At 42.3% G+C, this 14,921-nt stretch overlaps 1 protein-coding gene across 1 annotated transcript in view; it reads left to right on the top strand.

Moving 5' to 3' along the window:
- Positions 1-14,921, top strand: part of GPR161 (G protein-coupled receptor 161) — a 37,992-nt gene that overhangs the window by 10,500 nt on the left and 12,571 nt on the right. The window contains exons 2-4 of the mRNA XM_088444957.1: positions 1,511-1,913; positions 4,412-5,133; positions 6,514-6,618. Of these exons, the coding sequence (XP_088301083.1) occupies positions 1,552-1,913; positions 4,412-5,133; positions 6,514-6,618 (1,189 nt within the window). The 5' untranslated portion in view covers positions 1,511-1,551. The remainder of the gene's footprint in view (positions 1-1,510; positions 1,914-4,411; positions 5,134-6,513; positions 6,619-14,921) is intronic.

Raw genomic sequence — 14,921 nt, 5'->3', positions numbered from 1 at the left:
TGTTTTATTACTGTTTGTTCCCATGTGAGTGTTTCTCTGTGGTACACATGGGACATTTACATACATCAAGTACGTCAATGTTTCTATACCGCATTATTATTTTTTCTTTTTTTAAACACTGTTATTTTTCTTATTATGCTGTGACCTATGCTATTATAAGGGAATCCGCATGGTGGTATTCCACATTCTTGTTGCTTGTGGCCTGCATTTGAGTGAGCTGAACAAATACAGTAAATTCACACAGAGAGAAATAGGGATTATAGGAGATTGAACCAGATCAGAGAGGTACTAAATCTGTCCAGCATCATCTAAGACTTCATAAATTCCTCTCCTAACAATCCTATAGAACAAGAGAAAACCACTACTAGCATTCTCAGTCTTAGGGCCGTAATTTTCACCAAAAGCCAGGCGAAAATGGCAACAGGCGAAAATAAACTGGAGAAAAGTTTTCTCCATCCCAGACCAGCCCTAATGAAAAATATACTTACACCCATTTTAACATACGTGGAACAGTAATTTCCAGGAAAAAAAAAATGTTTTTTTTTCAACGATTTTTTTTTTTTTTTTCCGGGCAAAATTTGCGCTGTCGTTTTTCGCCAAAGTACGCAACGTGTGTGTGTGTTTTTTTTTCTGGTAATTTAAGATATCGGGCATATTATCTAGTGTGTATCCTTAATGTCACTGACGATGTGCGCTCCTGCCTGCAGGTCCAACAGGCGATATCGTCAGCAGGGGCAATGCTGCATTCTGCTGATGGCATCAGCAGGTGTGTACGCACTTGCCGATTACACCACCTGCCGAGTCCTGTTGTGCACAATGTCTGTACACACTAGACATACCGGCCATAAGTCTGGCTCTCTTTTGCTGAGATATATATATATATATATATATATATTATAAAAACTTTGGATTGTTAGCGTTAAAACAAGGTTTCTAATACAAGGCAATGTTTCACAGTATTGATATTATAAGCAGGGTTCATTTGTTTTACATTAAAACATTAATGCAAAAAAAAAAAACAGTTTAAAAAAAACAGAATATGTTCTGGTTCTCTATGAGCAATTATTATTATTATTATTATTATTATTTATTATTATTATTATTATAATAATAATAATAGACGGGAACAGCTTTGCTTCATAAAGGAATTCTATCTGACTGGCAGCTGTTAGAGTGAGGACAGATGCAGGAGTGCTGCTGGGTAATATTGTGCATGGTAATCTCTGACCGAGGTAGGTTGGTAATCGAGCAAGTGAAGAGAAACACAGTATGTATTGTTTACATGCAGCATATAAGCTACAGATTCTTTGTTATTTTATTGTTCACTTTGGCATGGAGAGTACAGTCCAAAAATAGACACCATAGAGAAAAATCTTGTTTTCTTGGAGTGATATCTGAGCGATAAAGAATCTTTCTTAGTAATTTATACAGAGTTTCACACTATTTTGCAATGTTATATAAATTAGTTATATCTTATCTCATAACTTTTTTTTCTTCTTTGTTCTTTCAGGCTCCCAGCATGTTTCAAATAGGATTTCATTGTGATTTACAATGAGCATCAACTCTTCTGGAGGAAATGTTGTGGGAATTGACACTACCACGGAAAATGGGGCGACCATTGTAGCTGAATCTATTGCCATAATTATCATTGACATTCTGATATGTCTTGGCAATCTTGTCATTGTGATCACACTGTACAAGAAGTCCTATTTACTTTCACTCAGCAATAAGTTTGTGTTCAGTTTGACTCTTTCAAATCTCTTCCTATCCTTGTTTGTCCTTCCATTTGTTGTTGTTAGCTCAATACTGAGAGAATGGATATTTGGAGTTGTGTGGTGCAATTTTTCTGCTCTCCTTTACATGCTGATCAGCTCTGCCAGTATGCTTACATTGGGGATCATAGCAATTGACAGGTAATTATTGTTTTTTTTTTGTTGTTTTTTTACTTTGCAATTCCTCATGTGTGGGCACAAAAAAGTGTTTTTTCGATGGATCAGACCTGGAAGAGAACTGATGAAAATCTAGTTTGCCAATGACTGCAATGCATGAAATTAGCAACACTTGGGTCTAGCAATCAAGTATTTCAAGGTGGTGGACACCAGTCGATTGAACACTGCCGCTGTGATTAGAACACTGTCGCTGCGATTAGAGCTTTAACATTGTATATTGTGTTTAAGAGCCACTCTCGGTTTATTGACTTTTTAGTGCCACAATCTGGTTTTATAAAACCTGTCAGTATGTACCCCAAGGGGACAATTCAGTGGAGTGTGATGTGAATAGCGTCGGGAAGGGGTTCCGGAGCTATTCAATTGACCACACTGTTAGCCCGACTAAAGGATTTTTTCAGCAAAGATGAGACAAAAGGTACTGGCTGTGATGCTGTTTTTTTAGCTTAGCGTGGCTCTAACAACATCGCGGCTGGCACTTAAGTTGGAAAATGCTGGTTAGCGCGCCTAAACACCCGGCTCAAGGCGTGCTAGCCGGCATCTCTCGACTAAGTGCCAAAAATGCTATTAAAAAAACAATTGTCACTAAATTTGTAGCGCAAGAAGAAAAAGTCACGTAAGCACTTATTTAGCAAACAGGAAACAGTAGAAAGACAGTCATTCTATAGTATACATCTTCTCAAATCGTGTATGTATGGGACATGGTTTTATACTACTGTGATCAAATTTGCCATAAATATAATTATAAAGAAGTACTTTTAACTGTAATTGAATGTACTTTCTCTTATATGTCCTGTCTACTTGTAAAACTACTGCTAAAGGGTCACACATTTACTAGATCTGTGCTAGCCATACACTGTTTTAAGCTGGGTACACACACTGAAGCGATGTTGGGCCGATTTGCCGCTTTGTAAAGACAAATCGCCTACATTGCTCTGTGTGTACCGGCGATTGCACGCTCCTGCGATCACTAGCAGCGGTCGTTAGGTTTGATGCGCTGCACATGAAATTTAGCGATCTGTAGTGTTAATGAAGGACAGGACAGTGATCTTTCTGGCGTTCATTAACTTGTTCAAGTGTGGACGGGCAACCCCTATACAAGGGCATTTGTTCCGATGTCGGAATGAATGCCCATCGCTCCAGTGTGTACCCAGCTATACTTTACAAAATGTAAAAACTGTTTCTAATCACTGATGACATAACATACATAAATTCTGGTGTCTACTAAAAAAAGTCTCTATTTACAATTTTTCTGCAAACAAAGAACGCCACTCACAGGTATCTAAATGTACCCCATTGCCTAGTAGAGGGGCTATTAATGTTACTAATGGAATGATAACGCATTCACATGAAAAACACTATTGCCTAACTTGTCAGCGGAAAAGGAGACAGATCTTTTGTAAGGGAGGGGGCCACAGCTATTTCATCTCTACATCTGTCTCATGCTGCTATTGGTGTCAGTGGGTGTGAGTTTTAGGAGAAATTCTGTTTGTTTTTTTAGGGTAGGAGAAGGAGTTCAGCTGTTGGAGGCTTTGGGCCTGGGGAATTGGAGACCAGACATGTTTATTGATTTGAAATTCTTAAGAAATGGCTCATGGCCCAGAATTTACCAGGGCAATGTTAGAGCTACAAATGTTTCTGTATAAGAAATATCTGTTAACATTCCCTTCTATCTTGGATTGGGGCTCAGAAAAAAGTATTAGTAAAATGGAATATCATATTTTTCAAATTTATAATGAAAATACAAGTCAGTACCCAAAACTCTCACACGGCCTTATTTGCGAATTGTTAAACTATGCTAAATGCAGTAAGTTCCTCATGCAGTAAATGGTTATTTGGTAGATTGTATTGTTTTTTTCCCCCTCCTAATTACAATGCAGCTGATAGGATGACAAGTGATTTAGATATTGTTAGAATAAGTCAACTAAACAACATTTAATGTTTGTACATCATGTTGAATGTTGCGGCTCTGCTGCTTATGTACAGTCTCTAGGTGGTAGAAGGTTAATGGATTAAATAGAGATAACAAAAATGCCTTATCTAAATTGAATCCAAGGTCTATGTCAACTTGAAAAAAATCTTGCATGTAAGCTTCATGACCAGTGCCACAAGCACATTTTGCGAGCTCCCCATAAATAGAAACCAATCTTGATTGAATACTGTCTGGATTTCTTGGCCGGGTCATATTTTTATATACTATAAGAGAAGCCTCTCCTGACAAATCTGATCAAATGATCCAAAACCACAATTTGCCTTAAGCAGAAAGTGTATTTATCATTTATTTTTATTTTTTCAAGTTGTTATACCAAAGGCAAAAACAGCTTTTTACACTTTCTTGTATCTATGCATTAATAATTAGTCCATGACGTAGTGATTCTGTTCCAAGAAGGAATTTATAAATAAACACATCTGGGTATAAGAGTCATTATGTTCATTCAATTATTTTGTTTCTATTTTTATTTTAGGTACTATGCTGTTCTTTACCCAATGGTATATCCCATGAAGATCACTGGCAACCGGGCAGTACTGGCTATAGCATACGTGTGGCTGCATTCCCTTATAGGGTGCCTTCCACCTCTTTTTGGATGGTCGTCGCTGGAGTTTGATCACTTCAAATGGATGTGTGTAGCTGCGTGGCACAAGGAGGCAGGCTACACAGCCTTTTGGCAAATTTGGTGTGCTTTGTTGCCTTTCATCACTATGATGGTCTGCTATGGCTTCATATTTCGTGTGGCTCGAATTAAAGCTCGAAAGATCCACTGCGGAACTGTTATAATTGTTCAAGATGTTTCCCATAAGAATGGGAGAAAAAATTCCAGTACTTCTACATCCTCTTCAGGAAGTAGAAAGAATACCTTCTCCAGTATTGTTTATTCAGCTAACCAATGTAAAGCCTTCATAACAATATTAGTTGTTATTGGTGCTTTTGTGCTTACCTGGGGACCTTACATGATTGTTATAAGCACTCAGGCCTTATGGGGGAAGCACAGTGTTTCTCCCGTGATGGAGACCTTAGCTACTTGGTTGTCATTCACAAGTGCAATTTGCCACCCTCTGATTTATGGACTTTGGAACAAAACTGTGCGCAAGGAACTTCTTGGCATGTGTTTTGGCAACAGGTACCGAGATCCATTCCATCAGCAGCATAGAACTTCACGGATGTTCAGCATTTCTAATAGGATAACGGGTAAGGTCAGCAGCACATACATTTCCTATGAAATGAGTAACTTCTGCTAAATATACAGGTATGGGATCTAATGCCAAAACTCCTTATATAGAAAATTCCAAAATAGATGTAAAAAACATACATAATTGCTATGATTTTTTCATATACACAGACATTATTACCAAGAGTTAAATTCACTAAGCGGTGACTTTTGCTTGCCAAAGCTTCTTGGTGTGTTTAGGCCTGAAATTCTAAAATGCCAATGTTATTAAAAGCATAGCACGCTTTTGTAAATATACCGCTAAATGTTTCTTTTCTTCTCTTGTATGTGAAGCTCTGCCGATTAAGGGCCTGATTCAGACCCACTCGCGAGCGGCTGTCCGCTCGCAAGTGGGTCGATGGTCTGCTCTGAGCATGCGCACGACGGAGGGAGCTCCGTCGTGCGCATACGCCAGACGCGACGAGCGAAGGAAAGTCCTTCGCTCGTTGTGTCTGATCAAAGGGGGCGTGCTGTCGATGTTGATTGACAGTATGCCCCCTTTGGTGGGCGTGCCTCCCTGACGGGGGCGTTCCCAAGGGAACGCCTACCGTCAGAAGCCGGCCCCGCTGACATCACTAGTGATGTCAGTGGGAGTGATTTTGGCTCTGATAGAGCCAAAATCACTCCGGGCCTTGCGGTTGAAAACCTCAACCGCAGGCTCCGGCTCGCAGTTTCGATGGTCGCGATAGTCACGACCATCGCGGCCATCAAACTGCACGCTCGTATAGGCTGTGGGTGGTGACCCACAGCTATACGAGCGTCCAGGAGGACGCTCCATTTTTATGGAGGGCGGCCCTCATTCAGAGCGTGCGCTCTGCTCAGAGCGTACGGCTCTGAATGAGGGCCTAAGTTAATAAGGCGGGGAACTCCAGGGACAGTATAGTTACAGATGGAGATGGGGGAGGCTAGACTTTAGGCATGGCACTGCAGATGATGGCAAAATACCTGGAAAATATAAATCCACACGGATAATAGAATCCATACTTTAATGTTTTAATTAAATTAATTGTATTGGATATTTGTCTGTGTTCGGAGCTTTGTTATAGAAAAAAAGGGCTTTGAGACTGCGGCTACAGGTTTACTTAATTTACTAATGTCCTTAATTGACAGATGAGAAACAGAAGTGGAGTCTTGCACATCTTAGCTAGTGATGCCCCTGCTGGAGTATTCATAGTGCTCAGTAGCTTCTAGTGATCTAGGACACAGGACTGTAATGGGTGGGCTGGAATAGCAATACTCAAATAGCAAAGTTTATATATAATGCATGTAATATATTTTTCAGAAGCCAGGGACACTTTTATTTCTGTGCATAGTTACATTTATCTTGTGTAATTAAATATTGTTTTGTATTTTTTTATTAGATCTTGGATTATCTCCGCATTTAACTGCTCTTATGGCAAGTGGGAAAGATTCAGATCACCAAAGCACTACAACAAACACTGGTGTCAGCTATTCAAATGATTCGGGTAACTTTTTTTTTCCTTGTGCAGTTTTGCAGCATATTGTAATAAAGATAATCATATGAGAATGGTTTGTGTGTTTGCTCAGTATCTAATGGCAGTAAGACTTAAGCTAGGTATACACTACAGTATAAGACTTTGCCCAACGTAGACCGATTCAGACTGAACAAAACGATCCTGATGTACAGCGAACACACTAGCCAATAACAGGTTAGTTCTAAACAATCCCAAATGTACTCACCGATGGTGTCTCCATACATTAGACATCAGCCGAGGTTCTTGCACACAATTCGACCATCGGGCCCTGGTGCAGCATACACACTAAACAATTATTGGGCCAATGATCCAATATCTGTCAGGTCAGCCCAATACAGGTTGATTCTCCCATATCCAAATATTCCGAAATACGGAATATTCCGAAATACGGAATAATTTTGGCATGACTGAGATAATGAAACCTTTTGATTTTTGATGGTTCAATGTACACAAACTTTGTCTAAGGCACAAATTATTACAAATATTGTATAAAATCACCTTCAGGTTGTGTGTATAAGGTATATATGAAACATAAATGAATTTCATGTGTGTACACAAACCTTGCTTGAGCCACAAAACTATTGAAAATATTGTATAAAATGACCTGCAGGCTGTGTGTACACGGTGTATATAACACATAAATGCATTCTGTGTGTATATTGGGGTCTCATTCACAAGATATTTCATTATGATATGCAATTATTCCAAAATACGGAATATTCCATTATCCAAAATGCCCCTGGTCCCAAGCATTTTGGATATGGGAGACTCAACCTGTAATTGTATAACATGTAAATAGCTTTAGTCTTATGCATATCCAGAATGTAAGGAGAACATAATTGGTAGTGCAGAGTAATAAGTACATTGTAAGGAAAACCAGCCCAATTATATTTGTAATTTAGGGACTAATGTCATGGTAAGTTTTTAAATGGTTAAATGTTTCATTATTTCCCACCACTTGATTGCTCAGAGTGATAATGAGTATACAAATTGAATATAAGGGAACAATCTGCAATTGCTCTGAAGAATCACATTATGGCCCATATTCAATTTGAACCGAGCCGCGATACATTTTTAACCTCCCAGACTTTTCGCCTACATCGTGTGTTTTGCAGGCAGAAAAGTATTGCGAGTGTGCCCGCGTATCGCCGTATTCAATTTGAAAGTAAGCGAAAACGGGACCTGGCGAAACTTAGACAAGCGGAAAGTACTGTCAGATTTGGGGAAATCAGCCTGACACCCCCCAAAAGATGCTCTGACATGGGGGTTCTCTATGATACCCCCCGATTTGGCTTGCTGAAGGTATTTGGTGTTTTTAAACGGGCTCAATAGCTGCTAAATAGCTTTTTTGTATAAGTGGTGAAGAATAGTATTCCGGAGGTTTTTTTTGCAGAAAATAACTTATCCCAGCAAATTTGGGGTACTTGAAAATCGGGGTCAGCATATTTTAAAGTTGCTAAAGTTAAGTTGAAAATATTGTGAAAAATCCACCTGCCGCAAGCACCTGCAATGAAAAAAACACCTGGGGCATACTTGGGGACCCCCCCAGAGTAAAGTTCGCTAGTTTTTATCTTTGTCCCTCAACTTTTTTTTTTTTTCGCCCCCCTTCCAAATTCAAAGTGATTTTTGGGGTGTCCTTTAGTGTTGTTTTTTTTTAAATGTTTTGACAGTCTACCTTTGGGGACTGTCTGACGGCTGTTTGGGGGTTCCCGCAACGTTGCACCCCAAAACCCCAATTCTGCACTTTTTTCCGCCTGCTATTCATAGGCGAATCTTTTTCGCCTATTACATTGCATTGACTTTCCGCCTAGGCGGAAAGTCTTCCAAATTGAATACGGAGTAAAATCAAAACAGGCGAAAATGGCGTCATATGCGAAAAGTTTTCGCCATAAACACGCAAAAATGGCTTTCGCTCCAAATTGAATACGGGTCTATGATGGGAACTTTTTTTTTAGGGCTGCAAGCATGATGTAATCTGACATGTTGTCTTCTGTTATATTCAGATTAAACTGAACCTAGTTCAATTATTTAATTAAGAAAAAACAAGTAAATGTGAAGAATTGTGCAGTATGGTTAGAATCTGTTCCTTGCATGTTATGTATGCAAAATCAATTCTAGCTTTGTGCATTTCATTAATAAGTATTAATTTGGATCCGGGTGAGAGGTGTCTGGCTCAGCCTCCTGTGCATAAATAAGAAGGGTTGGTAAAGAATTAAGTTTTGCTGATAGGGAATTCAGACTAAAATTCTGCACTCATATCAGAAGGTTTCTTTTGTAGAGTACTGTAACACTAGTAATTAAAACACTGACTTTGAAATGTACATCTATGACTGCACGAACACACAGCGTTCATACTAGGGAAGGCAGGTGGCAGGGCGGCTATTTAAGAAGGGCACTTCTGCGCATACGGAAAAGGGGACACGCACCTTTTCTTCTTTTTCACCAAACCGTTAAAGCTTCTGCTCCCAGCATGCCCCGGGTCCTCCTCCATATATACCCCGCCCCTAGCCATAGGACTTCAGTTGTTCGTTTGGTGCGGCAGGATCAAGATGCACCTTTGTAACAGGGGACTGATCTGGCAGACCTAAGCTTTTATTTCATGTTTTCTTATGTTTGACTGAGCAGTACTCAGCTCTGATAATGCGACTCCATCTACTTCCGCCGGGCCGCAACAACTGTAATTGTGCTGGTGATTTTGGCGGGTCGCGGCTGAGCTTAGCTAGCAGCAATGCTGCGACCTGGACTGCACCAGATACTCGAAGATGTCAGTTAGGGCGATTCCTTGCTTATGAGGAATCGCGTGCGGCAGTTCTCTCTTCTGGTGACAGAGATGCACCAGAAGCCGCTGCTGTCAGGGCCCGGAGTCGGGGCCTTAGCGCCTGCTGCCGGTCCCCGGAATCAGACGATATTTGCTGCCATGAGGCCAGCGTACCCGGCTGGTTAACGCAGCTTAGGGGAGGTAGGAGCTCCCCCGGCAGCTCCGACCCAGACGCAGTGCCTACGAAGGGTTTCGCTCGTCTGGGTTGCTCCACCTACCCTCCACGTGTATATGAGAGGCTCACGGTCCACGCTCAGTGCGCCCTGTAGCTGTGGTTACAGGAGGGTCTGAGTCAGTCTCCCTGTATACCTCTCCCTTGGTTAAGGTATATGGTGCTCTATGTCATACCATTTGTGATGCTGTAGTTGATTTAGAGCCGATTGTAATTATATTACATATGTGTTGTTTGTGACTGTTTTGCTAGCTGCTGATTGACACTGTCTTTTATTTCTAAATCTGTTAATTATAACGATCACTGTTTTTCTCTCCATCCTCTTGGGGTGGAGGTTTCTTTCTGAGTATTTAACTCTCAATTGAGATTTTGTGAAGGCTGTCACATAATATTGCAATTATTGCCTTTATTGACATGTCAAAAGATAAAGGGAAACAGGACGGGAGCAGCCTGTGATGGTTCCATGTAAGTCATGTACGGCTTATGTGTCATCTCAGAATGTAAAGGATGGTTTGTGTGTTGTCTGTTATAAAGAGTCACCTCACCAATCCAGTTTACCTGTCCCTGGACAGGAGCCATCTTGGGTGTCCTCTTTCTCCCAGGTTATGATGAAGGTTGTGGATTGTATGGCTGCTCTTACGATTCCTCTTTGGATGGGGTGTCCACAGTATACTATGTTTGCTCCTGCTATGCATCCTTCATGGAAGGATGTTTATGGCCATTCTAGTCTGAGTATGGCACCATCTAATGTTGAAAGCAGATCGGTAGTTACTAAGGCGCCTAAGCGCAAGAAATCTTTTTTTATCAGTCTGCCCAACATATGGATTCAGACGCATCATCAGGGGAATCGGATGATGCACAGGGTTCCTCTCCAGGATCTAGCTCTGGGGAGGAGGATCATCCGTCCACGGTGGATGTTCCTTCTTTAGTGAGGGCGGTTAAGTCAGGCCTAGATATGCAGGATGATGAACCGGCTCATAGTAAGAAGGCTCCAATGTTTAATCACCACCGGAAGATGTTCAAAACGGAGTTCCCTGTATCTGAACAGCTTGCAGAGCTTATCGAGGAGGCATGGGGTAACCCTGATAAACGATTTTGTGTGAATAAAAGGTTAACATCATTGTACCCATTCCTACCTTCTGTATGTACTAAGTGGGAGGTACCTCCTACTGTGGATACTCATGTAACACATTTAATCCGAAATGCTAAATTGCCTATTCCATCAGCGTCTTCGCTGAAGGATTCCACAGATAAAAAGATTGAAACTGGTCTTAAAAATATATTTTCGTTATCTGGAGCAGTTACTCGTCCGGCTATAGCTGGAGCCTGGGTAGCTAAAGCTGTTGAAGAATGGATAGGGGCATTGGAAGATTTGCTACCAAATGCTACTATAGAACAGGTGATTAATATCTCCCACATACTGGATGCAGCTTCCTATCTGGGAGGGGATGCAGTAGATGCTGGAATTTTAGCTTCTAGGGCATCATCTGCATCAATAGTGGCACTCAGGGCCCTTTGGTTAAGATCTTGGAAAGCTGATACAGAATCTAAGACAGCGGTGGAAGTCTCACCTTTCTATGGAAAGGTGCTTTTTGGAGCAGAGTTGGATAATATAATCACTACTCTGGCAGCTTCAAAATCTGCAGGTCTGCCATCTATGTCAAACTAGTAAAACTAGATCTAGGCAGGTTTCTTTTCAGTCCTCAGGGACAAGCAAAGGATCAGTCTTCCTCTAGGCCAACTAGTTTCCGCAAGTCTAAGCTACAAACTTGGAGGTCTGGCCCAGCAAGGCGTCCAGCTTCTAAACTAGGGATACTAGGGTGGGAGGCCAACTTCTTCAATTTGCGGATTATTGGCATCAGAAAACTACAGATTCCTGGGTCCGAGAAGTGGTCTCTCAGGGGTTTTCCCTCACTTTCAGGAGACATCCAGAAGTTTTTTTGCTCAGATCCTCCATCAGATGCTGTCAAGGCCTTGGCCCTTCAGGAAGCCATTCACTCCCTGCTACAGATGGGGGTAATAATCCTGATTCCTGTGTCACAACAGGGAAGGGGTTATTATTCCAGTCTGTTTCTGGTTCAGAAACTAATGGGGCTTTTTGCCTTATACTAAATCTAAAAAACCTCAACAGGTTTATCCATGTACCCAAGTTTCGTATGGAAACTCTCCGGTCAGTTATTTTGCCAATGGAGCTGGGGGATTACATGGTTTTTCTGGACATTCAGGATGCATATCTGCATGTTCCTTTTATACCATTCCACCAGCATTTTTTACAGTTTGCTGTCCTTCAGCAACATTACCAATTTCTGGCTCTACCCTTTGGCCTATCCACGGTTCCCCGGGTATTTACCAAAAAAATAATTGCAGTCATGTTGGTTTATCTCGGGCATCAGGGAGTCAGAAGGTCGTTCAGATATGGCAGAATTCTGATATTGGCGCAGACTCCGGTTATATTACAAAACAATCTTCAGATGACCATAGCCTGCCTACAAAGGCTCGGCTGGATAATCAATTGGAAGAAATCGTCACTTTCTCCAACACAGCGGATGGTACAGCTGGGAGCGTTTCTAGATTCTCGGGCACAAAGGGTGTTTCTGCCTGAGGCCATCTGAAGATTGCGGATCTATCCTTGTGAATATGCAAGCTGCTATGCAAACGAAGGGTATCCATTCTTTTAGCAGTGCAGGTACTGGGATCAATGGTATCCACCTTTTAACATGGTGGGGTATGCTCAGTTCCATTCCAGGCCTCTACAAAGATTGATACTCTCCAGGTAGAACAGGCAGCATTATCTTATAACGTCTCAGAGGATCCTTCTCACTCCAGAGGTTCGTCACTCCTCTGATCATCTAATCAAAGGGCACCCGTTCTGAATTCCAACCTTCGCGGATGGGGGGCAGTGACAGGTCATCACAGCCTTCAGGAAAGATGGGCAAATCAAGAATGTTATCTGCCAATAAACATTCTGGAACTGCAAGCAGTATACAGAGCACTAATCATGGCACAGAACCTGCTCCAGGGCAGGCCATTTCAGATCCAGTCCGACAATGCGACTACTGTGGCCTACCTCAATCATCAGAGAGGCACAAGAAGTTAACAGCCATAAAGGAAGTGACAAAGGTTCTGATGTGGGAAGAACGTCCTCTTCCGGCCATCTCTGCAATATTTATTCCGGGAGTACTCCATTGGGAAGCAGACTTCCTAAGTCGCCAGGACATACACGCCGGAGAGTGGTCTCTCCATCCGGGAGTATTTCAGCGCCTGGTAAACAAATGGGGTCTAGCAGAAAGAGATCTCATGGCATCACGCCACAACCACAAGGTACTCAGGTACGGGTTCAGGTCCGGAGACCCATCCGCAGCCTTCGTGGACGCACTGGCAGTAAGATGGGATTTCAAGTTGGCGTATCTCTTTCCTCCGATTTGTCTACTCCCAAGAGTTCTCAGAAAATTCAAGCAGGAAGGTGGAACGGTAATACTGGTAGCTCCGGCTTGGCCCAGACGTCATTGGTTCACCGACATCCAGAATCTGTCCATAGACAGTCCATACCTCTTCCCCTAACGCAGGGTCCCTATCGACATCCGGACTTACCCCGTCTGGCTTTGACGGCGCGGTTCTTGAATTTTTCATCCTAAGAGCGAAAGTTTTTTCTAGTTCTGTAATTCAAACGATGATTAGGGCACGGAAGCCTGCCTCTGCCCGCATCTATTATAGAGTTTGGTATTCTTGTGGTCAATTGTGTTCCCATAAGAAGTATGATTCTAAGATATTCAGAATTTCCAGGGTATTGGCTTTTCTTCAGGCAGGATTAGACAAAGGTCTATGCCTGACCACTTTGAAAGTGCAGGTTCCTGCACTGTCGGTCTGTTTCCAGAAGAAGATTGCTTCATTATCAGATGTTAGAATTTTTTTCCAAGGAGTTTTGTGAATTCAGCCTCATTTTGTTTCACCGGTCGCACCGTGGGCTTTGTCTTTGGTTCTTAAAGGGTTACAAGCTTCCCCATTTGAACCTTTGCACTCTGGATTTGATGTGGTTAACAGCAGACACTTTTTTTTCTTCTTGCTATTTCTTCTGCTCGCAGAGTCTCTGATTTTGGCAGCGCTCTTTTGTTGCTCGCCATTTTTGCTTTTTCTCCAGGATAAGGCTGTTCTTCATGTAAGGTAGTATTCCGTTTTCATGTGAATGAAGAAATTGTTGTTCCAGCCTTTCAGGCTCCAGACTTTTCTGTAGGTAAAGCCTCCCTGGATGTAGTTTGTGCTCTCCGTGTCTATGTGGAGCATACAAACGAGGATGACTAGCTAGCAGACCCTGGCTCGATGGTTACGTATGACTATCTCTCAGGTGTACACACAGGCTGAGCTCTCTGTCCCAAACACGGAGACGACTCATTCTACTCTGTCTGTAGGACCATCGTGGCCTTTTACGCGTGGTGTCTCTGCTGAGCAATTGTGCAAGGCAACTGTTGATCTTCTGTCCACACCTTTTTTAGGTTTTATTCCTTTGATACTTTTGCCTCTCAGGATGCTTCCTTTGGGCGATGGGTTCTCCTTTCTGCTCAGGAGCGTCCATCACCCTAGGGGAACTGCTTTGGGACATCGCCATGGTATCCCTGTGGATCCCTATGGACCCCGAAGAAGAAAATTTGAGTTCTGGTAGACTTACCTAGATAACTCCTTTTCTTCGAGGTCCATAGAGTCCACAGGGCACCCACCCTGACGTACCTGGCTTCATTTGAGTTATTTTCTTTCGGTCACAGATTCCCTCATCTTATGTAAGTGTTTCTGGTGTACGACTGTTCTTCCTTCTCCTGCCTTGAGGCTTGTTGACTAAACTGAAGTCCTATGGCTACGGGCAGGGTATATTAGGAAGGAGGACTCGGGGCATTCTGGGTGCAGAAGCTTTAACTGTTTTGGTGCCTGGTATTCCAACCATAATATCCCAATAGTATCACTGCGGACCCTATGGACCTCGAAGAAAAGGAGTTATCTAGTTAAGTCTATCATAACTCTAATTTTGATCACTGTAGGGGATATGCCCAGCGCTCATGGAGATGCTGATCTGCTATGCGCACAGCATATATTCACCGAAACTCACTCCCTCCCCCGTGGGACACTTTGGCCCGTGGTTGGGAATGTCTGTTTCAGCGGGGCGACGCCATAAGGGCAGGGCGCCTTTTAGGGCTTTCAAATTGGCCATACAGCCTAGCGAGAACACTAATGACTGTCGCTTACTTAGGTCCTGGTTCAGAGGTGGACGTGATGCCGTTGTTTGCCGAGTTGAGC

The sequence above is a fragment of the Taudactylus pleione genome, unplaced genomic scaffold (assembly GCF_031769625.1).
Source record: "Taudactylus pleione unplaced genomic scaffold, aTauple2 ptg000374l, whole genome shotgun sequence".
Lineage (NCBI taxonomy): Eukaryota > Metazoa > Chordata > Amphibia > Anura > Myobatrachidae > Taudactylus > Taudactylus pleione.
The sequence above is the reverse complement of the archived record's forward strand: the minus strand, read 5'-3'. Positions and strand labels throughout refer to the sequence as shown.